Source organism: Brassica napus, chromosome A2, assembly GCF_020379485.1.
Source record: "Brassica napus cultivar Da-Ae chromosome A2, Da-Ae, whole genome shotgun sequence".
Lineage (NCBI taxonomy): Eukaryota > Viridiplantae > Streptophyta > Magnoliopsida > Brassicales > Brassicaceae > Brassica > Brassica napus.
Window position 1 is genome coordinate 2762443 of NC_063435.1, and position 14713 is coordinate 2777155.

Below are 14713 nucleotides of genomic sequence, written 5' to 3' on the forward strand. Positions count from 1 at the left end.
TTTGTAGCCATGTCATCCCATCCTCCTCCCTCCCTCCACTTTTTTCACCTTATCTTTAATTTATTCCGTTTCTTTTAAAGCTTCACGAACTCCCAAGCTAACAAGTAAAACAACAACATTCACGAGGAGAGAGAGAGAGAAAAGAATTGTCAAAAAAGCAAGGTAGATAGATTAGATAGAAAGAGAAAGAGAGTCCCCCTCCATCGGGCATTGTCTCCTCCTGTTCTCATGGAAGATTCACCCAATGATCATCGCCTTCATTTTGGCATCATGGGTTTCGGGTAAATAAAGATCTCCTCTGTTTCTCCTCTCTTTTACTCTGTTTTATCAGATCAATGTTTCCTGATCTGATTCATGGGGCACTTTTCACAAAGTCTCTTCCTTTTTCCATATCTGATTCATGGGTTTTCGAAAAGTTTCTATTTTTGGCCTGTAACAATAAGATCTGTCTCGATCCAGAAACTTTGATAATTCTCAATTGTGTCAATTTGAAGCTGTTTCTGATCAATATTAAGATCGTTTCTCTTCCATGTATGTTAGGTGTGAGCATTACAGGAGGAGATGCCAAATCAGAGCTCCTTGTTGCAACGAAGTCTTCTCTTGTCGCCATTGTCACAACGAGACCACTGTAATATCTATTCTCAACTTACTGTCCGAAATTACTTTTTCTGTTATGTCCCAACCCTAAAAAAAAAAATCATCCTTCCTTTGTTAAAACAGAGCACTTTGCGGAATATTTACGACCGTCATGAGCTTGTTCGTCAAGACGTTAAACAAGTACACGATCCCATTCTCTTAACTGAACTATATGATCTCAGCAAGTTTGCATTTTTTTTTCTTATCTGTTGCATCTTATGGTGGTTTCTTTCTTTTTCAGGTGATTTGTTCTGTTTGCGATACAGAGCAGCCGGTAACTTTTCTCATCATTATAGTCTGAATTGCTATATAACTATTCTTATGAGTTATGATGATCACTCACGTATCAGGTAGCTCAAGTTTGCTCCAACTGTGGTGTCAACATGGGTGAATACTTTTGCAATATCTGCAAGTTCTATGATGATAATGTAAAGAAGTTTTGATTTGAATCCTCTTTCTTGTCGGTATTTGATTCTAATCATAGCTCTTGTGTTGTCCTGTTCCAGATTGAAAAAGAACAGTTCCATTGTGATGACTGTGGAATCTGTAGGTGAGGATCTTTTGTACATTCTTCTTTATTGTAGTTCTTTTTAGAGTTGTGTAATGAGTTTCTTATTTTTAACGTGTTGCAGAGTTGGTGGGCGTGAGAACTTCTTCCATTGCAAGAAATGTGGTAAACTAACTTATTCATTTTCAGAAAAAAAAAACAAAAAAAATGTTTGTTGACTCATAAAATGATCCATTTTCTTGCTATTAGGATCTTGTTATGGGATTGGTCTGCGGAACAACCACCGCTGCGTGGAGGATTCAATGCGACATCACTGTCCCATTTGTTACGAGGTACTGTATGTGTGTGCGTTAGGGTCTTTAGGCTATAACTTTACAGCTGAAAATTTTCAGAAGATCATATAGTATGCTTTTGTTGATGCAGTATCTATTTGACTCACTTAAAGAAACTACAGTGATGAAATGCGGACACACAATGCACTGTGAATGCTATCATGAGATGCTCAAACGTGACAAGTAATTTCACTCTTTTCTTGTTGGCTATTTGCCTCTCTGTTTAAATCTTGAATGTGTGTGTTTTTTGTTTGATGTAGATTTTGTTGTCCGATTTGCTCAAGGTCAGTGATTGATATGTCTAAAACATGGCAGAGGATGGATGAAGAGGTTAGTTTCAAACTCCATTGTTGAATCTTTGTATAAGTACATTAAATCTCATAATTATATTCATTGGTTTTTCTTAGGTTGAAGCCATTTCTATGCCTTCAGATTACCGTGACAAGAAGGTAAATAATTTTCTTTGTTTCTGTCACTCGAACTTGAAAGTTACTAACAAGATTATGTGTGTTGCATTCAACAGGTTTGGATACTATGCAATGACTGTAACGACACAACACAAGTCTACTTCCACATAATAGGACAGAAGTGTGGACATTGTAGATCTTACAACACTAGAGCAGTCGCACCTCCTGTTTTTCCTCAATGACTAAAACCTATAGATCTTTCAAGTATTGCCACCAGAAAGCAACCAAGAACTCTTGTTGCTAGGGGCAAAGATTGATGATTGGTTATATAACAGAAAAGGATATAAAAAGATTGATTGGTCACAAAAGCAAAAACACACATTTGTCTTCTTCATGATTCGATTTGTTTGTTGTTCTTATATTGTCATGTATAATATACTTGTTATATATTCTTGATCCAGGGGAAAAACTTACCTGGATATAAATGTTTTCAGAGATTTGCTGAAATCTAAGGCTTATTAGATCAGATAATACATGTTGCAATGTGTGTGTTTCTCTATGGTTGTTTGGATCAACGAATGTCTCAAATTCACAGATACTTTATAATCTCATTAGTTACATACACTACAGGTCAAAACTCATTTTGCATTAAACTTTCCACTAGAAGAACTGTTCTCTGAGCTCTTGACCCCTGCCATTCTCAAACAAGTCTTAAGCGTGTGTATCACGTAACTAGGACTCTTCTCTTCACTATACTCTCCCTGTCTCTGGATCAAGAATCAACATACTCTCTGCCGCGTAACTTCATCACCAAACACAAAAGATAAAATTTCAACAACAGCCCCGCATATTTGACGTTATTTCAGTTGTAACCAAATAGTTTGTTGTATACTTGTATGGTGAAAACTCGGTTGAGATTATGTGATTTATATCATTCTGACCAATCTAATTTGTTAACAAGAGAGGACAAAACCATTGTCAAAGAACCAAAACCAAATACCTTATTTATCACTAATCAAGAACCAAAACACATACATGTATAAGAGAAAAGGATCCGAAGTAATCTTTTTTTTGTAGAGTTGTTGTGATCTGATATAGCTAGATGGTTGGTCAACGGCACCGGGCAACACGAACGGATGTACGGCGTTCGTTGGAGGTGCAGACAGCCATGACAGAGAGGCAGACGACCACCATGATGAGGAGATGTAATAGTAAACTAGAACCATCGTCGCCACCACCACCACCACCACAACACGAAGACATGCACATCCCACCCATTCTTCTTTGTGTCCTTAAGATCTGATGATGAGTCCACGGAAGATGAGATGATAATGAAGAGGAGATGAATTGGCAGATGAGAAGTGTCTGTCTTTAACGAGTTTTTGATTGGTTAGTTGTTTTTAAATATGGTTTTTGTTGGACTTGATTCAGCCAACTTCTTATTTTATTAATGATTAAATCTATGTTTTAATATTAGTTTTTTTTTTCGTTTGTATTTACCTGTTTTGATGGTATGTAGTAGACTTAAGACATGGTCTCACGTCAATGTATTTAACTATATAATCAGCATGTTGTTGTATACTACAAACGAAATTACTAGATCACGTAACTAACTTTCAGATTAAGGTTTGTTTCAGTCTCGACTACAAAAGAAACCGAAAAAGAAAGAAAGAAGAAAGGACCAGTAATGCAACCTGCCCTGTCATGTTTCATACTCGGACGGCCCTTCTCGAATGGTCAGACATCAAGGACACAACCTGCCGTACTACGCTTCGTCTACTGGTTATCCAAACAACGATCTACAAAATTTGGTTTGAGAGAAATGCAAGACTTCACTCTTCACCAACCTCGACCCCCCAAGGATGCTTCAAGATCATTGATCGCTTAGTCCGGCAGGCCATCATCGCAAGGAAGAACCACAAGAAAGTCCGGAGACTCCTCGGACACTGGTTGAAACACTCTACCTAGTGATCATCTGTTAGTAACTAGTTTAGTAACTTCTGAAACCTATCGTTGTTTTTTCACTTTTTTTGGCAATGATTGGTTTAACCGCTTAACCTTTGTAAAAGTACAATCTGCTTCATTAAACTTATAAAATAAAAAAGAACCAGTAAACTGAAAATATGAGTCAAAACACACATCAATATAGAATAAAAGAATTCGAGCTTACCATTTATAGTAGGCCTCCCACTACAACCAGGATAATCTCTTCAATATTAAAGATTGATACAAGTTTTTCAAGTATAATTAAGATCATCAAAAATTTATGAGGAATGCATTGTCATGTGTTGTTTGTCTCCAATATATATGTGAAGGTTTTCTTTGGTTCACCATGACCTATCAAAGTGGAAAGAAAAACAATCAGCAATATTTTGCAAATAAAGAGAACTAAACACACAAAAATATGATCATACATCATGGTCATGAAGCCACATGCATGCTTACTAACTATATGTCTTTTGGGTTATTCTCACAATAAGAAAAACAACACAAGCATCAGTTTCCCAACTAATCAAATTGAATCTTAAAACATATACTTGTACTCAAACTTGCAACAACTTTTCACATATGAGAACCATCTGGATGGAGATGAAATTATTGTTCGTTTAGACTTAAAATTACAAGTCATCTAAATGGTTCATCTTGATGAGTTTTATAAATTTAGGTTTAATTTTTAAAACCAGTCAACTGAACCAAATTGAATCATCTCGATGGAGATGGTTTAAGTAAAACTGTAAAATTTCTACTCCTAATAAATTTCACAAACTATAAACCTAAACCTAATATCACGAGCTTGTCTCTCTCACCGTCACTCTTGAATCTCTCTCGCCGTCAAATTTTCAATGTTGGTTTGAAATAGTTTGGCATGTCTTCAAAAACCTTTACCTCAACATATTTATTTTTGTTGTCAAAACCAATCGAATTTGGCATCTTCAACATAAAAAAAAACGAGTTATCCAAGAGATAAATATTTTATTTTATGAATTGATTCAACAACATCAAATGAAAATCTGTGAATTAAAAAAGATGGTAGTTTGTTAAATGGAAGGAGGATGTTGTTATAAATGTAGTCTATACAAAAAGAATTACAAAACACTCTAGACTTGAATACTCTTTTTCAATCAAATTATAAACACTTTCAATATTCAAATAAAACCAATTACGATAGACAAATCACTTTATTTATGTTTATGTTATCCATTGTTTTATCAAGTTAACCAACTTTTAGTTATCTAGAATATATATAGTACAATTATATATGACCATATATGACCAAGGTAGGATGGATACACAACATTCACTTAAATGTTTAATGAAGATAATATTCCAAAGAACTTCAGTTTCTTCGAAATTGTCAGAAAAATCATAATGTGTATAATAGATGATTTAGTAATCTTTGAAAAGATATATCTAATAGCGGGCCTGACTTTCCATATTATATCATGTCCTCTTGACTCACTCAATTCTCTTTGTTGTGGATATAAAACATGTATCACATTATGTTCTTGCATTCCAGTTAACCGGAGAAAGATATGGAGTTCTTAGAGGTTGTGTTGAGCTAGAAAGATAACTTGTTTTGACATGATCTTACTATGTTGTTCTTGTGAGTGTTGATAACAAACATCTATGCAAAAGAAAATTAGAGAAATTGAATAAATATTATGTTACTCTATTTTCTATCAAATTATTATGAATATTTTCAAGATTGAAATAAAACCATGTGCTATAAATAATTCATGTTCATTGTCTTAATCGCAGGTGATGGAGGATATTGCTAATAGCTTAAGAAGATTACAATGTCATACCACAAGACGTTCCTGCTCTACGGTTCGGACCGGAATAAGATATTGTCAAGGAAAAAATGTGCTACCACATTGTGCGGTTACACAGCTTTCCTTGAATGAAAGCATACTCGTGTGGGTAACTTTTATTTGGTCAATTTTATGTACCATCCTTAGTTGTATGATGGGATTTATGCGATGGAGATATTATTAATAACCAATACTGAACATATCTAGTTATCGAAACTAAAAGTGTTAAAAAAAAATAATTCACGTTATTTACATTTTTGTTATCCATTTGTTTTTAAGAGTAAAAACCAAAATTTTGTTACCTTATGCAGATATAGTACAATTATGTATGACCATTAATCTATGATCGAGTTAGTATGACTACACAATCTCATATTATTGAATTTTGAATATTTTAAAAACTTTTGTTTCTTAAGAATTATCAAGAAATTTGCAGTGTATATAATAGATTACTTTAGTGATTTTAAAAAAGATATATCCAATATTGGGCATGGATTTCATCTAATATCATTGCATTTGTGTTTGACATCAATTGTCTTTGTTGTGGACATGAATCATGTTTAAATCTTCATACCCAAATGACATACTTTAAAATTTGAAAAAATAAGTTAAGCTTGTTCATGATCATTAGTCCATTTATGAGATATTTTTATCGACAAAATGAATTGAGAATACAACTTCTTACTGTTGTCAAAAAGGGAATATGGCATCTTACCTCATGGATTCCATTTTATATGAAATAAAAATTAATGAACCTGAAATAGGTTAAAGATAGACATTATCGACAGCTTCAAACAAATCATCATCGTTCTAAAGTCCTTTTGCTGTAACTAAATTGATGAAGCAAATGGGGAAGAATCTGAATGAATACTTAGTGATTCGATAGTGCTCTTCCAATACATTGTAAGTCTTCAAGGAAAAAGTGGAAATAAGCATCAATGTGAGGAAAATGATCCTAAAATCACTACAAGAAAACACAACATTAACGACGGCGAAATTCGTAGTAAGTTCGTCGTAAAATCAGTTTTACGAGGAACTAGCGAGGAAACACGTTTCGTCGTTATTTGTTCGTCGTAACGCATATTTCCTTGCTAATTCGTCGTAAACTAACGAGAAAACATTTCCTCGTAAAGACGAAGCAAAGTATTCGTCGTAAAAACCACGTAACCCTTCCACGTAAGGGGGACGCTACATTTCCTCGTAAATACCTTGAAAACATTTCCTCGTAAATAACACGTAAATGTTTCCACGTCAAATACTCGTTAATCTTTCCTCGTAGTGTTGACGTAAATATTTTACTCGTTAATTCCTCGTAAAATTTCCACGTAAGGTTGTCGTAATTTAGCTACGAATTTACTTTGAGTTTATATTTTCCAGATTAAAAAAAAACAATGTATTTAATTATTTAATAAAAATCTAATTTAAAAAGAATATTAAATACGAAAATAATTTATACATAAATAATTTTTGAATTTATAATACAACCATTGAAAAAAAAAAAACTAAGGGTCGTTCATCCCCGGTAGAATTCCTCACTCCTCCTCTCTACATCCGCGTCGGCATGTGTGACGGATGATGATTCGCCTAAAATTAACATCAACAATAATTAACAAATTCTATAAATCTAACTAAGTTCTCTACATTAACCACCTAATCAACACTAATTAACATAAAATCCGTAAAACTATCTAAATTTCCTACACTAACCACCTAATCTACCTAAACTAATCAAATTAGAGAGGAAATAGAGAGCGTACCATAGCTACAAAAGGGAGAGGAAGTTGAGACGAAATGGGAAGTGAGAACTCGCGTGTATATATAGGAAATTATGAAATGTCGTAAATTCCTCGTAAAGTTACGAGGAACTCGTGAGGCCCGTGTTTTTATTTACGAGGAACTCGCGAGGTCCATGTTTCGTTTCCTCGTAACATCGTCGTTAATTTACGAGGAATTAGCGAGGCCCGCTTTTATTTTTACGAGGAATGAACGAGGCCCGCATTTTTTTATTACGAGGTCTTTACGACGATTTCTGCTTACGTGGAATTAACGAGTGCCACGTTCTTTATTTTTAAGAATCGTCGTAAGTTCCTCGTTAATTTACGAGGAAATAACTACGTTTATGTTTAAATCCCTAAAATCCGAAACCCCAAACCCCTTCTTCCTTATCTTCCTTATCTTCTACTTCATATATTCCAAACCCCAACCCCATCCTCCCTTTAACCTCAATCTCTTCTATCCATTCCAAACCCCAAATTCTGAAACCACAATTCCTTAACTAATAATCTCAATCTCTTCTTTCTAATTCAAACCCCATTACAAAAATTAAATTATATAAATAGATTTCCATGATTAAATCCATCAAATCACATGCATTAAATCTGAAAATCAATCATATTAAAACACAAATACATCAATCAGATACATCGACATTCTCGTCATTACTAGAAACATCATCATTTTCATTAAACTCGTCTTCAACAGCTTCGTCCGTGGCATCGTCAGTAATATCTTCGTACTCATGATTATGCGGATCAATGAGAAGGATGTCATCAATTTGTTGTTCAGGTACCTCAACTTCATCTATCTGTTCTTCTTGCAATGGTGGTTCTTCTCCACTGATGATTTGTCCACGAGGTGTAACTTTGATCACGGCAAACCAATTTATTCCCGTTTCGTTTCCTCGTTACATCGTCGTTAATTTACGAGGAATTAGCGAGGCCCGCTTTTATTTTTACGAGGAATGAACGAGGCCATCGTTTTTTTATTATGAGGTCTTTACGACGATTTCTGCTTACGTGGAATTAACGAGTGCCGCGTTCTTTATTTTTAAGAATCGTCGTAAGTTCCTCGTTAATTTACGAGGAAATAACTATGTTTACGTTTAAATCCCTAAAATCCGAAACCCCAAACCCCAACCCCAACCCCATCCTCCCTTTAACCTCAATCTCTTCTATCCATTCTAAACCCCAAATTCTAAAACCACAATTCCTTAACTAATAATCTCAATCTCTTCTTTCTAATTCAAACCCCATTACATAAAATTAAATTATATAAATAGATTTTCATGATTAAATCCATCAAATCACATGGATTAAGTCTGAAAATCAGTCATATTAAAACACAAATACATCAGTCAGATACATCGACATTTTCGTCATCACCAGAAACATCATCATTTTCATTACTCGTGATTATGTGGAATTTAGTAAGGTAGCCGAAACAAAAAACGTGTTACAATTACAAAGTGGGTGGACTCGAAAATTCTTCGTTAAGTAAATGTAAACTATTTCCTCGTAAAGAAGATGCTACTTTTACGTCGAGCTTACGAGGAAACAGTTTTTCCTCGTAAAAACGAAGTTACCTTGCGTGGTTTTTACGAGGAAATCGTTTCCTCGTTATTTTACGACGAACTAACGTTGATTGTAAATTTTCTTGTAAGATTCTCGTAAAGTCAACGTAAATTTACGAGGACCAGTTTTCCTCGTTAATTTTCATCGTTAATCTTGTGTTTTCTTGTAGTGAATGTGAGCTAGGAATCTCACATAAAGTTTCTCCATTTTGGTTAACTGGGGAAAGAAAGGAAATTCTTAGGGCTATATGTTAAGCTAGATATAGCTGCATTGTCCCGTAACTTGGGCAGAAATTTGTCTAATTCTGGTAGGGAGGTTTGGTTTTTCTTTCCTAGTTAGTAGAGATAGACTTTGCAATTTGTGCAATGTGTAGCTTTCTGTTTTGGGTTAAGAAGTTAACTTGCATGATAATAAGTCTTTACCCTCGGTTCAAGTTTACCAGAGACTGTGGAATCAATTAGGTGAACCTTTTCGCTTAATTGTGCTTCTTGCTTTATCTTTATTTTCACTTTTGTAATATTAGAGCATCACCATGAAGCTGTCTTGGTTTGTTGTTTTCCGTTTGACGTTAGTTTAAGTATAGATGTTAAATCCACCAACCAAGGGCGTTTGGTCTAGTGGTATGATTCTCGCTTTGGGTGCGAGAGGTCCCGAGTTCGATTCTCGGAACGCCCCTTTTTACACTGTCCATAACTTAAAGGACGTTACTTTTTAACGAAGTGTGAATAAAAAGATAACAACTACATGTCATAAATTTGCAAAATACTTTTAAGCCTAGAGACTCCATTTCACAAAGAAGTTACTGATCTCATTCATAACAGCTCTTTCAGTTGATGTAATCTTCACATTTTTTCATTGTAGTCCCACAAAACTCATATTGCTTCGTACAAAGAACCCATATACATCTACAGATCTTTTACTGTTTCAGATGAATCTTTCTAATCCAGCAATATACACTTTCATATACAAGCTTTCAAGGGAGAACAGAAGGGAACTACAAAAAGGCAAGAGACTTTCTTTATACTAAGTTCCTGTTCTGTGGAACTCGCACAAGCCGAGAAGCATAGCAAACGTACAGCTGGTTCAAGCACATTGCCATACCGAAACCAAGAATCCCCGCGAAAAGCATTGAGTAGACAACCGGCAAACCAAACTGAAACAAAAGATCTTTAGCATGAGAACTTTTTTTCAATGTATGTCTGAGATTTGGTGTTTTGAGTAGCATTTACTTACTGTAACATATAAGAGATGAACAAGCAAGGCCACTAGTGCAAACTCAAGAGCTGCGTATGTCCACATGTATTCTCTTATAGCTGCAAGTTTGGGATAATAACAATTAATACATGACTTGTGTCATGGATGGATAAAAAAGGGAGCAGTATTATACCGAGGACGACGGCAAAAGTTGAGGCTAAGAGAGCTAAGGTGAATGAGAATGGCGCTGCCACAAAGATAGCTTGTGATTTCAAGTCACGAATCTACAGAACATATAAAGAAACCTTGTCATGTCATGTAATCTTTGTAATGACATATCTCAGGGGAAGAAAACAAGCAATACCAGTAGATGTTCAAGGAAGAAGAAGTAGCAGACTGTGCTGATGAGTACAAGCACTACAAACTCTTGCCCCACACTGCAACAATTAAATGATCTTCAACTGTTAGTATTCATCAAGAAGTTTCTGAAAAGGATTCTGAATATTACCTAATGCTTTGTGGCTGTGGATTCTGCTGAGTGAGTTCCCGTCTAGTGGTAAGCTGATTGATTGTTGGGACACGAAGCAGAATCACTGGTAAGTTTCTGACTTCTTGTCTGCAAACATCGCAAATTCGAGTTCCCTTTGTACTAAACCACTTAATCGCACAGTGCTCATGAACAAGCCTGAGGTCGCCTTTGCAACTGCATTCCATTTTCAGCGTGTTGCCTTCCTCGCAGACATCAAGACAAATCCTGCACACAGCTTCTTCTTCAGGGATCTCTTCTTCAGTTTCTTCCGCAGTAACCGGAGTGATCTCATCTGCTAATGAAACACACACAAGAAAGAACATACACAGAAGTGAAAACTTGACAAAAAAATTAAATTCTTTCAATTGATAAAGATGTTTATGAATCAAACCATTCCTCATATCAACATCCAACACTCATCAATCATTCCCATGAATCCAACACAAAAAACAAAGGAAAGTTAGTAACATACCACTACCACTACCACTTGCTTCATTGGAAACGTGTTGTTTGCTGCTGTTGTCAAAAGAGACAGCTCGTACAATGACTTTGTTTCTCCCAGGCATAGACAAGGATCTTGAAACTGATGCACCATCCCTCTGCAGCAAAAACAAACTCCAACATTTTAACCTTGACATACAGAAAAATCAAAACTTTTTTGCACACTATAAACTACTCTACTCACATTAGATGTAGATTGGTCAGTATGCCCCAGAGGTGAAGCCTGCGGTGTAGATGTAGCCAGAGACAACTTATTAGCAGCATTTGTAGAAGAAGGAAGTGACAAGCATCTTTTCCAATAAGGCAAAGAAGCAACGGAGCTATTAGGCTTTTCAGAGGCTTCTGAAACAGTTGGACTAAGTAGCAATCTCTTCTCATAGTTGGGAAGAGAAGCTTTTCTTTTCAGACTCAGGTTCCTCAAGATTCCTATAGGCATAGGGTTGGGGAGTTTGTGGATTGAAGCATCAGATTGGGTTTTATTTGGTTGAGATCTGGTGACATCTTCTTTAACCTGATAAAATTCAAATCTTTATACAACCCAGATCGTTTTTTAGTGAGTAACAAAGATTTGGAGTTTACCTGAGAAGGAGGAGAAGAATCTTGCATCGTAATCGTCGAGCTGATCAAAAACCCAAGAACCAAAGTGATTCAATCTGTTTAAGCCAGACAGATAGATAGATTCCTTAGCCAGCGAGAGACGCAATCTATAGAGGTTGGAAAGTCTTGTCCTTTTTTCTCTCTTTTTGTTTTTTTTTCTCTGGTAATTAATTAATTAGAAAAGGCTAAATGACTAAAGTGATGACTGAAAGGACTTTACTAATGCGTGTGTCTCACGGAAGACATCATCTCTAAATATTAACCTTAAGTTCCTCTGTTTTTAGCAGTTCATCTATGAACACACGATCCAAATCTCATCGGTTGGCTTGTCTGTGTGCTTCTATGTTCTCCAACTCTCCTCTCCTGAGATGCTGCCAATCATTCTTGAGACATGTCCAAACCCAAAACACCCTCACCTTGGTGAAGATTTGACTAAAACTATGCAAGTTTTTTACACATAAATTCACATTAAGTTGTTCATGATTTTCAAGTAAAGAGGGGAGGAATAGACTTTTAACTGCACTGCCTCTTATATCATCAGTTGAGTCTGTTGATACCGAGAGCTCGATCACGATAAAAGCAACGGAACTTGACCTTGTTAGATACTTTGTAGAGAACTCAACAACACTCAAGAAGATTGTTCTACGATTGAACCAAGGTGCTCTAGGTTTCTGTCAGCCTGTCTCTTTGACATCAAGATGTTGATGCGAACTGTTGAACTTGGATTACTATAAAGTCTTATGCGTTTTTGTAGACCCTGAGTTTCAATGTAAACTTAGACCATTAAAGAGACCCACTTTCTTGATGCAAGCCTCACACTGAAACTTAACAAAAAGTCTAAACCCCATTGAGAACTTCTTTGACTGAATAGTAATACTAATTGCAGAGATTTGTTATGGGGCTCTTGGAAAGCAATGAAACACACACACAAAAGAAAGAAAAAAAAGAAGCGAGTTAAGAGTCACTTCATCTTCTGCTCAGTGAAGAGGACATGGCGGTTGACACGAGGATCGTACTTGCGGAACTCAAGCTTCTCAAGAAGACCCTTGCTACTCTTCCTCTTCACATAGAAGAACCCAGTTCCAGCAGCTGAGACCAGACGGATGAACATGAACGTCTTCTTCCTCTTGTCCCCCATTTTTTCCTCACTTCAATACACTAAACCACAGAAACATCACTAAAGAGTAAAGATCAAATCTCAATTCAATATTTGCATCATCATGCGAACTAGAAACCTAAAGAGCAAAGTGCAATCACGAACCATTTACTATACTATCTATACATTTTCATAGATTTTGGCAGCAGATCAATAAAATTGAGCAGGAGAATTCACCGACTGCAACAACAGATTATAAAACACAGAGGTGGAGCAGCAGAAACTCACCTATGACAGACGGTTACGAGACGGCGGCGATACGACGGCTGAGAGGAATCGGGAGTGAGAAGAAGAAGCTAAAGAAATGAATATAAAACAAAAAGGCTTTATACACACAATTATTTTATTGGGCCCATTTATATATTGATAGGCCCAGAGTGGCTTGCTTTCTCTAAGCAACTCTCACCTGGTTCTGTTCTCTCTCTGTTCAGAGGAGGAGAATATCCAAATCGATCCGTTGAAAAGGTATGTCTTACCCTCCTTCGTTGTTAGCTTATAGTGTAGATTATTTGATTTTTGATTTTTGATTTTCTTGATGCTTTACGATTAGACTGAATTGACTTTTATCTTTTCCGTTCCGATGCAGTGAGTTTCTGAGCTATGTCGAGTGCGGTGGACGCGACGGGGAACCCGATCCCTACTTCTGCAGTGTTGACTGCGTCGGCGAAGCATATAGGTTTAAGATGTATGCCGGAGAACGTTGCGTTTCTGAAATGCAAGAAGAACGATCCAAACCCTGAGAAATGTCTCGACAAGGGTCGTGACGTCACTCGCTGTGTCCTTGGCTTGTACGTATCTTCAAAATCTCTTTGCAAGCTTAGTATGTGTTCTGGGCTTAGAATCTAGAAAGAGCTATATGTGCCATGCATTTTCACTATTATGATACCCTTGAAACTGGCACACATAAGAGAACAACCATCTGTTTCACATAGTAGGGACACATTCGTACCATGCTCATGCTCACAAACTTCTCATTTTTAAGCCAATTGATTCCCTTGGAATGTTGGTGTAAGACTCAGTTTTGATGTTTAGTTGTGTACTCTTATACAGTGATACAAAGCTCTAATAATATCAAACAAGAAGACTTTGTACGGTTGTACCTATCAATCATACTGTGTTTAATTATATCATTTCTGCATCATTCAAACATTATATGGTACCTCCTCTGGTAAAACATTAGTTTTGTTGATGGATTGATAATTGTTGCAGGCTGAAGGATCTTCACCAGAAATGCCAAAAGGAGATGGATGACTACGTTGGGTGTATGTATTACTACACAAACGAGTTTGATCTCTGTAGGAAAGAGCAAGAAGCCTTCGAGAAAGTTTGTCCCCTGAAATGAGAATCACAAGCTAATTTGTAATCTCCTAATAAAGAAAAGGGAACTATTCATTAAAATGAGCTTATTTACTCTCTTCCTTTTGTTGTCGTCACCATTTTTTCCTCTCAAGTGCTTTCGTAGCGACTTCTCAAAGACAGCCAAATGACTCAGTTTTCATTGTTTGATTGTTCTTTAACCAGGCACAGAATCTGTTTTATGTGCTTATCTTTTGCCATACTTGACAGTTGACAACTAGTGTTTATAAAGATTCTTCATTCAGTTTTATCCAGGATAAAGAAGCTACGGTTAGGCTTTATATGGGATCAAATCCTAAAATGGACCACAAGGGGTAAAAAAATCTAAAATGACC

The 14713-nt window shown here is 36.1% G+C and overlaps 5 protein-coding genes and 1 non-coding gene across 9 annotated transcripts; 3 read left to right on the plus strand and 3 right to left on the minus strand.

Annotated features, from left to right (window-relative positions):
- The first annotated feature begins 64 nt into the window (after positions 1 to 64).
- On the plus strand, positions 65 to 2442 carry LOC106431429 (E3 ubiquitin-protein ligase MIEL1). Its single transcript, XM_013872229.3, has 12 exons — positions 65 to 281; positions 541 to 628; positions 721 to 777; positions 878 to 910; positions 987 to 1064; positions 1143 to 1186; positions 1269 to 1309; positions 1394 to 1476; positions 1568 to 1659; positions 1737 to 1806; positions 1884 to 1925; positions 2000 to 2442. The coding sequence occupies exons 1-12, from the start codon at positions 229 to 231 to the stop codon at positions 2123 to 2125; spliced, it is 807 nt and encodes a 268-aa protein (XP_013727683.2). The 5' UTR covers positions 65 to 228; the 3' UTR covers positions 2126 to 2442.
- A 425-nt stretch (positions 2443 to 2867) lies between these two features.
- On the minus strand, positions 2868 to 4731 carry LOC111208585. Its single transcript, XM_048753897.1, has one exon. The coding sequence runs from the start codon at positions 3159 to 3161 to the stop codon at positions 2994 to 2996; it is 168 nt and encodes a 55-aa protein (XP_048609854.1). The 5' UTR covers positions 3162 to 4731; the 3' UTR covers positions 2868 to 2993.
- Positions 4732 to 9648: 4917 nt separating this feature from the next.
- Positions 9649 to 9720, plus strand: TRNAP-UGG. The gene has a single exon. It is a non-coding gene; the product is annotated as a tRNA-Pro (tRNA).
- Positions 9721 to 9831: 111 nt separating this feature from the next.
- LOC106431422 lies at positions 9832 to 12070 on the minus strand. 2 transcript variants are annotated; one of them, XM_013872220.3, is made up of 8 exons: positions 11849 to 12070; positions 11454 to 11780; positions 11241 to 11367; positions 10748 to 11063; positions 10604 to 10676; positions 10433 to 10523; positions 10279 to 10358; positions 9832 to 10198 (listed from the first exon to the last, which is right to left on the minus strand). In XM_013872220.3, the coding sequence occupies exons 1-8, from the start codon at positions 11873 to 11875 to the stop codon at positions 10064 to 10066; spliced, it is 1176 nt and encodes a 391-aa protein (XP_013727674.2). In that variant the 5' UTR covers positions 11876 to 12070; the 3' UTR covers positions 9832 to 10063. The 2 variants fall into 2 exon arrangements, with proteins under 2 accessions (XP_013727674.2, XP_013727675.2); XM_013872221.3 differs by having other exon boundaries at positions 10748 to 11060; positions 11849 to 12069.
- A 558-nt stretch (positions 12071 to 12628) lies between these two features.
- On the minus strand, positions 12629 to 13343 carry LOC106431424 (50S ribosomal protein L33). Of its 3 annotated transcripts, none has more exons than XR_007323822.1 (2): positions 13251 to 13343; positions 12629 to 13024 (listed from the first exon to the last, which is right to left on the minus strand). XR_007323822.1 is itself a non-coding variant. In XM_013872223.3 (2 exons), exon 2 carries the CDS (start codon positions 13002 to 13004, stop codon positions 12828 to 12830), a length of 177 nt encoding a protein of 58 aa, XP_013727677.1. In that variant the 5' UTR covers positions 13005 to 13014; positions 13251 to 13314; the 3' UTR covers positions 12629 to 12827. The 3 variants fall into 3 exon arrangements, 2 of the variants coding, with proteins under 2 accessions (XP_013727677.1, XP_048614205.1); XM_013872223.3 differs by having other exon boundaries at positions 12629 to 13014; positions 13251 to 13314; XM_048758248.1 differs by having other exon boundaries at positions 12629 to 13043; positions 13251 to 13309.
- A 20-nt stretch (positions 13344 to 13363) lies between these two features.
- Positions 13364 to 14628, plus strand: LOC106431423 (NADH dehydrogenase [ubiquinone] 1 alpha subcomplex subunit 8-B). Its single transcript, XM_013872222.3, has 3 exons — positions 13364 to 13487; positions 13609 to 13810; positions 14232 to 14628. The coding sequence occupies exons 2-3, from the start codon at positions 13623 to 13625 to the stop codon at positions 14362 to 14364; spliced, it is 321 nt and encodes a 106-aa protein (XP_013727676.1). The 5' UTR covers positions 13364 to 13487; positions 13609 to 13622; the 3' UTR covers positions 14365 to 14628.
- Positions 14629 to 14713: the final 85 nt, after the last annotated feature.